Source organism: Crotalus tigris, unplaced genomic scaffold (assembly GCF_016545835.1).
Source record: "Crotalus tigris isolate CLP2741 ecotype Arizona unplaced genomic scaffold, ASM1654583v1 scf7180000018825.4774228, whole genome shotgun sequence".
In the NCBI taxonomy this organism is placed as follows: Eukaryota; Metazoa; Chordata; class Lepidosauria; order Squamata; family Viperidae; genus Crotalus; species Crotalus tigris.
In genome coordinates this window covers 2,842,501-2,852,718 of record NW_024097215.1, presented here as the reverse complement: position 1 = coordinate 2,852,718, position 10,218 = coordinate 2,842,501, and the positions used below count along the sequence as shown (strand labels likewise).

General features: G+C 41.2%; 1 protein-coding gene across 1 annotated transcript; it reads left to right on the top strand.

Annotated features, from left to right (window-relative positions):
• Positions 1-703: 703 nt before the first annotated feature.
• Positions 704-8,631, top strand: LOC120314014 (caspase-3-like). The gene is made up of 4 exons (XM_039356627.1): positions 704-908; positions 4,974-5,146; positions 7,286-7,415; positions 8,369-8,631. The coding sequence occupies exons 1-4, from the start codon at positions 713-715 to the stop codon at positions 8,620-8,622; spliced, it is 753 nt and encodes a 250-aa protein (XP_039212561.1). The 5' UTR covers positions 704-712; the 3' UTR covers positions 8,623-8,631.
• Positions 8,632-10,218: the final 1,587 nt, after the last annotated feature.

The window sequence follows — 10,218 nt, the reverse complement described above, 5'->3', positions numbered from 1 at the left end:
ATCTCTCTGGTGGACTTTTCTCAATTTCTGATAAGTAAGGGAGGGAGGGAGGGAAGGAGGGAGGGAGGGGGGAAGACTAGAGAGTGGTAGACATAAAGGTACACCAGGGGTCTTCAAACTGGGCAACTTTAAGACTTGTGGACTTCAACTCCCAAAATTCCTCAGCCAGTCAGGAATTCTGGGAATTGAAGTCCACAAGTCTTAAAGCTGCCCACTTTGAAGACCCCTAGGGTACACTAACAGGAAACAACTCTGATAAGGAAAGAGAGAACTGATGATGTTACCTAGTTGGGTATTGAAACATTTGCAAGATAACATTCATGCTTCAGAGAGCACCAAGGACCTCTCAGAGGAGAGAGAAAGATGCATCTTAATCATTGTGTTTATTTTAAACACCATTTAAAACAACGATTTAAAAATTGTTTTTGGGATATTTGTTTCATTAACTGCAGTGGACTTTCCAGATTGGAAGACCAGTTTCACTATAATATTACTGAATAAGCGAAACACAAATCGCAAAGCAAAATGTGACACATTTCATGTATGAATTGCATGCCTGGGAAAGATCAATGTTTGTAATGTTATCTGTCTAATCAAGCAGGAGGTGAATTTTCATTCCCCGCCCTGAGTGCTGAATCATAAAGAGTTCAGAAGGGCACATATAAACCTATATATGTGCACACATGCAATTCCATCAGGAGATTCCTCAGGCATGGCTTGCCCTAGAAGGAACCGAGCTGTAATCATTGTCAACTATCAATTCCTCCAAGCCAAAGAAAGACTTAAATCAAGATTGGGGGCCAGAAGAGAAGCAGACAAGCTTTTTAAAGCACTTTCCAACTGCAATTATGATGTGAAAATATTTCTGGATTTGACAGCCAAACAAATAGAAGAAGTGTATGAGGAAGGTATGTTTGGGAGGAAGGCAACTAAGATCTTCAGAACGGTGCACCTTAAAAGTCTTCCATGGAACTGTTGGAAAGCTTGCGGGAGCCTCCAAAATTTTGTTCCACTATTCATCAGAAAGATCTGAGCTGCCGGGAAGGGTGGCGAGGACTTAGACTAAATGGACAGCGGGATTATATACTTAGGTTGTATATAACCCCACTGATTATGATTCAAATATATATATCATAATCAGTGGGGTTATATATAACCTAAATGTGTATGTGTGTGTATATATATATACACACACACACACACACACACACACACAGATAGACAGATAGATATATGTCATTTTTACTAGGTCTTTGCTGATGAATGATGGTGATAATAATAATAATAATAAAGTTGGAAGGGACCTTGGAGGTAATCTAGTCCAACCTCCTGCTCAGGCAGGAAACCCTGTACCATTTCGGACAAATGGCTGTCCAGTCTCATCTTAAAAATTTCCAGTGTTGGAGCATTCACCGCTTCTGGAGGCAGGTTGTTCCACTGGTTAATTGTTCTCACTGTCAGGAAGTTTCTCCTTAGTTCTAGGTTGCTTCTCTCCTTGGTTAGTTTCCACCCATTGCTTCTCGTCCTGCCTTCAGGAGAATAGTTTGACTCCCTCTTCTTTGTGGTGATGATGATAATGATGATGCTTGAGAGACAAGTTTATAGAAAATGGGGTGAGGTATGGAAGGAAGAAGTACCTGGTTGTATTTTAAGAGACAGTGATAAGCTGTTAATGTTGAATGTTCTTGTTCGAGATGAAGAGAGAACTTTCTTTTTCTTATTATCTTTGGGGAAGGATATTTTTCCCCACTTTTTCATATGTAGGTACTGTATGTAGGTATGCATTGTTTTTGTTTTTTTTTGTATTACCTTTATCTCAGTCCTCCAGGTCAAGGTTGTACCAAAGGGACTTTTTCAAGAGGCAACTGGACTTTGTTTTTTTTCCCTTGAAGACAGTTTTGCTTTTCATCCAAGAAGCTTCAGTCAGTCTTCAAGGAAAAACAAAGAAAGTTCAGTTGCCTCTTGAAAAAACACCTTTGGGACTTGATCTGTTTAATATAATCCTTAACAACATTATAGGAAAAGAGAGAGAAATGTGTGACGTGCAAGGGCATCCAGAGAGTGGGAGCATTGGATTTTATAATCTTCTCCACCATCTGAATTGTTTGGATCCTCTCTATAGAGGCCTCCAACTCTGGAGGGCAAGCCTGAGACCTGGATGGGCATCTGGAGGCTGTAACCTTTAGCCAAACATTAATAGACTATTCCTGTTAGTGAGAGATAGTTAGAAAAGTGCCTTGGAAGATGCCCATTGTTACTGAGCAGCCATGGGTTAGGGATACTAGTTAGTTGCAATGTCACTACAGATCCCTGAATGCAATGGAGTGTAGTAGTCCCTTTCTTCTTCTTCTTATGCCATATCCGTTATCGGACGTTGGCGATCATGTTGGCGATCCTGCTTTTATCAGCAGCCGCACGAAAAAGTGCTGCTGAGTTTTGTCCAAACCAGTCCTTAGATTTTGAAGCCACGATGTTCTTCTGCCTGGACCTCATTTGCCTTCAATCTTTCCCTGGAGGATTAAATGGAGTATGTCGTATTTTTCTGGGTGTCGCACCACATGTCCGAAATATCCTAATTTTCATTTTTTAATTGTTTTGATCATTTCCCTTGGCTTTCCCAGGCAATTTATCACTTCCTCATTTCTGATCTTGTCAACCCAGCTTACACGTAACAGCCGCCTGTAAATCCACATTTCTAATGCTTCTAGTCTCTTCAGGTGGCCTTCTGTCAAAGACCAACTCTCTACTCCATAGAGCAGGATAGAAAAAACATAGCATCTGACAAGCCTGATTTTCAGTCTTAGGCTTATATTGTGACTGCAGAAGACCTTTTTCATTTTGAAGAATGCTGTTCGAGCTTTCTCTGTCCTTTCCATCACCTAAATAGTAGATGACTTGTTGCAGAGCATGAAATAATAGGGTTGGTAGGGTCTTCTACTCCAACCCCCTCCTCAAACATGTTTCCACTGGAGATTATGTCATCTCTCTGCTCCTATGAGTAATTGTGGAACAATGAGAAGGTGAAGAGAATTGAAACAGTTCCTGTTTCCGTTTCTCACTTGACCTCTTGTTAAATGAATATCTGTGTTTCAATAAAAAAAGTATTTTTTCTCACTCTCTCTCTCTCATGCTTCCTGTCAAGATGTAACAGGAATAGATGTATAATATTTCGTAAGAAATCTAGCTTTCAGTTCAAAGATGTCTGCTCTACATCTGAGAACAATTATATTCTGAGCACTTTATACACTTTTAATAGGAGTTTCTGATCCTTGTTTACTCAGTATTCTTTGAGCACTTTATATATGTTCTGGAGCCCATCCTTCAACAAGACCTCCTTGGTCAATTCAGTTGGTCAGGGGTAGTGTCTTGCTGCTTTAGAGATAGGTGTGGAAATGCAAGGCTGATTTATGGAAATTAGGCTGACAGTTTGAAGCAGCATTTTTCTAGCCTCAGCAACTTTAAGATGGGTGGACTTCAACCCCCAGAATTCCTTTGTCAGCATACTGCCTGGAGAATTCTGGAAATTGAAATCCACCTATTTTAAAAGTTTCTGAGGTTGAGAAACGCTGAACTGGAGAGAAGGCCTTCAAAGAAGAACTCAACGGTCTTCTAGAAACATCCCCAGGAGACCCTGCCTAGCTTCTGAACTTAAAACAGGTTACACAACGGAAGTATGATTGCAGTGGTTTTGTGGCTGGAATTCTGTGGAATGCAAATGAGCAAAGAGCCCGAGATCAGATGAAACAGATTCAGGATATATTCCTAAAATCCCAGAATGCGATTAGACTCCACATCAGACCTGTTGACTAATTTTCCCATTTACTAACTTTATACAATATACTGAAGCATAAACATAGTGTGGTCAGAGTTTACAAACACACACTTCCAGTCAAGTTTAAAACTAACCCGATTTAGAACGTTGAAGATATGAGGCAATTACGTTGTGTGAATAGAGCCACTGGGCAGTTGCATTGATATAGAACAGGGGTCTTCAAACTTGGCAACTTTAAAACTTGTAGAGTTCAACTCCCAGAATTCCTCAGCCAGCCCGGGCTGGCTGAGGAATTCTGGGAGTTGAAGTCCACAAGTCTTAAAGTTGCCAAGTTTGAAGATCCCTGATATGGAAGGGGGACCTTTACGACTCAGTTCCAAAATTCTGACACTCGGATCCCCTCCATGATCACATGACCGAACCTCAGGCACCCTGGGGCCATATTTATTTCCATTTGCAGTGTTCCCCCGTCATATGATTCGTTTTACAACGGTTTTGCACTTCTGGATTTCAGCAAAACCATGCCCCTAGCGAATTATTAGTTTGCTTCGTGATCATGGTTTTTGCTTAACATCTACTGCAAAAAAAAAAAAAAATCATAAAATCACTTTGGTCACATAAACAGCCCATTTTGCAATCGTCATGACAGATGACCATAGTGAGCAAACTCCTATGCTGAGGACTATCTGGGTGTTGCCGTTGTTTAATGAGTTGAATTTATTTCCCACTTACAGGAACTCAAGGCAACCTACCAGTATGTAGCCTTCCTTCCTCCAGTTTTACCTCACAATAGCCATATGTTATAGGTTGGGCTGAGAGTGACTGGCCTCAAATCCCTCAGGGACTTTCTGTGGCTGAGAGTAAATCTGAAGCTTAGACAATGCCCCCCACCCAGTAGTGGGATTTAGCCAATTCGCACCAGTTCGGCAGAACCGGTAGCTAACTTTTTGTTGCCCAGACCTGGAATGGATTTCCGGAAGCGGCATCCACACAGAGAACCGGTTGTTCACCTATTGGAATCCCACCATTTCCCCCACCGTACTTTTGGTCCTCAGTAAGAGTATGCTTCAAGGTGGATTAGGTGTCATTTTGTATATTTGATTGAGAGGCAAGCTTTGCGTTTGAATCACAAGACGCTTCAAAAAAAAAATAATAATAATCACCTTAGTACCTGTCTTTTCCTTAAACTATGTCTTTGCAGAAAGCCAGGCAGAACATGGGAAATATTTTGTGAGCATCCTTTCAAGCCACGGAGAAGAAGGCAGCATAACGGACTGCCAAGGACAAGCAGTAAAGCTAACTCGCATTTATAAGATCTTATCTCCCGAAAGGTGTCCATATTTGGTCGGAAAGCCCAAAATCTTCTTCATACAGGTAAGAGCTGTGGGGAGCCGATGTCAGGTTCCAAAGAGAAGCAGTGAGGAACAGGAAATTCAGTCGGTCTTTTTTTTTATCCCATAGGATGGGGGTCTCCAATCGTGGCAACTTTAAGACTTGTGGACTTCAGTTCCCAGAATTCTGGGAGTTGACGTCCACAAGTCTTAAAGTTGCCAAGGTTGGAGACCCCCACCCTATAGGATTCCCAGCTATCTGGACCCACACATGTGAGAAGCCCATCCCTCACAATGTTTCTGAGGACTACATTGAAGGCAGCCTGGGGTAGCAATGCGGGAAGACCATTGTTGTTGCAAAGAGTTAGTGACATATTTTGATTTCTCCCTCATATTAAGTACAGGTAGACATCGATTTACAATACTTTGTTTAGTGACCATTAGAAGGTACATCATCATTGAAAAAAAATGACCGATTTTCACACTTACAGCCATTGCAGCATCCCCACGGTTACGCGATCAAAATTCAGACATTTGGCAACTGACTCATATTTATGACGGCCGCAGTGTCCGGAGATCATTTGATCCCCTTTTGTAACCTTCTGACAAGCAAAGTCAATGCCATTTGCCAAGCGTCTGAATGGTCATAAGTGTGAAAAATGGTCATAGGTTGCTTTTTTTCCCATGCCGGTGTAACCTCGGACGTTCACTAAATGAACTGTTGTAAGTCAAGGACTACCTGTAAAGATTCTTAAATTAAAAAAAAAAGTCAATTAAAATAAAACTAAGCAGGAAGGGGAGGGAGGGAGCACACAGGGAGAAGCGGGTGATAGCCTCTACTCCATTAGCCACCTCCAATAGGCCACCCGTCCATTAGGGCCCCAGGCTAGTTGGCATAGCCATGACTTCAAGGCCTTTCGTTTCAAAACGTAACAAGGTTTGGATAAGAACCATGGGGTTGTTGTTATACAGGGGAAGCTTCTGGAATGGACTCTATTGAAAAATTGGTCAACCATTAGGGTACCTCTGCTGTTGTTATTAACGAGCTCCTAGCATCCTATAAGAGATTTGGGTATCTTCCTTGATATGTATGCTTTTAACCTTATGTTTTTAACCAGGGGTCTTCAAACTTGGCCCTTTTATGACTTGTGGACTTCAACTCTCAGAATTCCTCAGCCAGGCACCCTGGCTGAGGAATTCTGGGAGCTGAAGTCCACAAGTCATAAAAGGGCCAAGTTTGAAGACCCCAGCTTTTAACTCTGTTTACTTGAGCTAATAATAAAGGTTAAATCCCTTTATTAACTGGTGTGCTTATTGTCTTTGGATCCCCCAAAACCCCAATTGCCTGGAACCCTGATCACTGACCTGACCCTTGGCAAAACACAGCTTTGCAAGAATTTCAAGACCGCTATGAAATCTTAGCACATAGAACATAGTCTTCCTTTGCACATGTCTCTCGTTTGCATGTATTTGAGGTTAGTAAGGGAAATAACCTCAACGAGATTAATAAATACAATAAAAAAAGTTTGACTTCATGACCCCAAGTTATGCAACCAAAAGCTGGCAACCTTCTCCACATACACATGACTTCTGGGTTTGCGAACAGGGTTTGCCCTCCACAATATGTACATTAGCAGTAAAAGCCCTCTTAAAAAAACAAATTACTCATTCAGGAAATAACAGTGTTTTTGATGCCACGTCTGGCATACTTGCATGACTCGGATGTTAAAAGGTAAAGCAGAACTAAGGTTCTACATTAGATTTATTGCATTTCCTGGAATCTTTACACAAGTGTAAAGTCCAGGCTTCGATTCAGTTATACTGATATATCCTCCAAAGGCAAATACGGGTTTTGCGAATCTGTGCAAGAGAAGAAAGGATGAAAAAAAATCCCTCTTCATTGCCTGGGCAAGCCCCTAATTCTCCAATCCTCCAGCTAATACTATTTCATTTATTTAATTATTTTTTAAAAAAAGTATGCAAGTTTAATGCAAACAGTTAACCTCATTCCTTCAGTTTAGCCCATTCAGATGAAAATGGCAGAGGAGTCACCTCTCACTCATGGCCTCCTAGAATAAGTCACAAGAAAGTCTGAAGTTGGTTTCTCGGGGTGTGGATCCAACAAACAAAGGGCTGTGCACAAAGGCTATTGAGCAGCTGTTGCCTTCAATGTGTTTTTCAGGCGTGCCGTGGAAATAGATTTGATGACGGCATCTACATAGAAACAGATAGTGGCGCGTCAGATGAAGACTGTTTTTTACATTACCTGTCTATTCCCGAAAATACTACTGTCATGTTTTCTTGCAGCCCAGGTATGTCGCCCTAACCACCTAAATCTAGTGTAGGTTAAGTTTGCAGCAAAGGTTATCAGATACAGTATCTCAAAGCAAATGCACCAGATTGGGTAGAATAACCCATTTGGGAGTTTGAAGAATTAAAAAAATAATAATAACCAGAGAACGTCCGGTTTGTTTGTGAGTCTTAATTAAGGGCACTCGGCCAAGAGAAACATTATAATTACGGATGGAGGCCAGTCCATCAGACCTTGTAATCTAATGTAACCATGGGGGTCTTATCAGTTAGTGGTACAGTCAGGAAGGACAGAAATCAGCAAAAATGTACGCAATAGGTTGAACTGATACTTGTAAAGAGGCAGCAACAAAATTTCTGGACAGTGAAAATCGGGAATTTCAGAAGCAACCCTTCTGTTCCAGATTTTCCCCCATCATTTCCTGTGTTGGGCTGATCTTGTCATGATTAAAGGACACAGGAAGAATAAACCAGGATGGTATGCTAAGAACAGTTACCAGTTGTTCTTTACAGAGAAGAGTTATATCTTTGGAAGCTGCCAACCTGTTCTTTGATTTTTTCAGGTTTCTGGAGAATCATTGCAATCCTTCCATGCAAATAGTACCGCACTTACGATTTAGAGCAGTTTTACAATTTCACCCAGCCTTTGTTAAAGGGATACAAAGCTCGTCCGTGCCATTATGATTTTGGCTTAACAATGGTTGGATGGCTCTTGAGGGTGCTTTCAGTCATGAGCAAAACCTAACGTGATATAAATGCCACAGGCCTCTAATTCTGGCCACAGAGAGTCCATATTTGCCCAGCAATTAAGTTTCCCGTGTAATGTGTTCACTTTATCCTTTCCTGGCTAGACTTCTCTAACATGTTTGCTTACTGTACTGTAAAAAAGTCCCGCTGGACTTTTGGCGTTCCTTATCTCACTCTTTCTCTTTCTCTTTCTGTCTCAATTGCTCAGGCTATGTTTCATTCAGCAATCAGTGGGAATCCATGTTCCTCAAAGCATTACTGGAAGTCCTAGAAGGAGAGAAAAGGAAAATGGAAATCACCCAACTCATGACTTGGATTAACTGGAAGATTGCTTTCTTTTGTGAAGCAAAAGGAAGTGAATACAAGGGCAAAAAGGAGATGCCCTGCTTTGTCACAAACATGGTGGAGGAGATTAAACCTTTCGAGCAAGACAGGGAATGCTCGGATTATCTAGATCACTGAAAGCCTACAGACACCCCCAAGTTGTTGGTTCATAACGCAGTTTGAGTTTTTACTTGCTGCATTTTGATCCAGCCAACTCTAATTTATTCAACCAGTCATGCTTACAGAACCCATAATTTATTGTTGTTTGAATGTGTCCGTTCGTATCAAGCGAGAAGAGAAACAGGATGGGGATACATAAAAAAAAGAAATGGTTTAAGAAATACACTCTTACAGGAAATAAAAATACGAGTCATAATAGCCACGTGGATATTATGCAACTTTGTATGTGAAGGGGAAAATGGAGCTGTGCATGTGTGTGTAAGCAGCTCCTTATAGCTATGGCTTTTGTGACAACACTAGGAAAAGGTGTGTTTGTGGAAGGAGTTGTCATGTGTTCTCCCATGCACACTTTTTCCCCTTTGGATCCAATGCTTTGTGCAACCTTTGATTGTGGCAAATGGAGCAGAATGTGCCCATGTTGCCCACTTTTCGACTGAAGCGTGAAACACCAATTCTTGAACTAAATTAAGTAAAACAGTAGATTGTGAAAATCAAGAAGGGGGCTGCATAACATGTCAAAGTGAGTCTCTCTGAAGATACAGGTAATGTCAACTTACATTTAATAACTGTTCAAAAAGTTACAACGAACTTTAAGAAAGCTCCTTATGACTCATCTTCAAAGTTACGACTGCTGCCCCCTCTGTGGTCACATGACCACCTTTCTGACGAGTTGTAGTGTTCCAGTCCTAACTGCAATCTGCACATTTTTTGCGGGTTCCAGCAATACCCCCCCCACTCTTTAGGAGAATGGATTCACTTAGATACACCTCACTTTATGACTGTGGCAGCTCATTTTACCACCATTGTAAAAATGGTCCTGAAATTGAGTCCAGTTGTGCCATTGACTCATGACAGTGATTTACAAGCAAAATTCCAGGCTTGCTTGTGGTCGTTAAGACAAGGACTATCTGCATGGCTGGATTACCTATATAGGACTTGAAGTTCAAGGTTCCTTTCGTGTCCTAATGTACATTTGGAAGATGGAGAGATGGGGGTTGTACAGCTGCTTAATGTACCTTCTATGCATGCTGCCTAAAGTTGCTTTGTGATTGGGCAGCCTTAGAAACCAAATGGATGAATGGAATGTTTTGTTTTGTTGAAAAAGAACAATGACACTGTTACGAGCAATGTGCAACGGATGCATAAAGAAGTTAGACACAATCCTAAAAGATCCTAAACAAAGTAAATTGATAACATAGTCATATGGCACGAATGGCACCAGGAAATCACATTTCGTCTTTATCTTGTTATTTGCTCTGCTTAGTAACAGTTGGGCCAGAAAAAGAAAGACGTTTTGAATAACAAAAACTTATGCTAAATCCCTTTCCTTCACTGCATTTAAGTCCCTATCTGCCTTCACCTATGTTCATCTTCATTATGTGAAACCTGTTTCTCTTCTTCCGTAATCCAGAGACCTGCATAACTTTCCTATTAAAGGGGAATGCCCAAGGAGGTCAAGATCCCTTTTGGATGGACAGGTGCCAAAGGTAGGACTGAGTGTGTGGATTCTTCGCTAGAAGCATTGCATTTATCAAATCAGGGTACCTTCCCCAT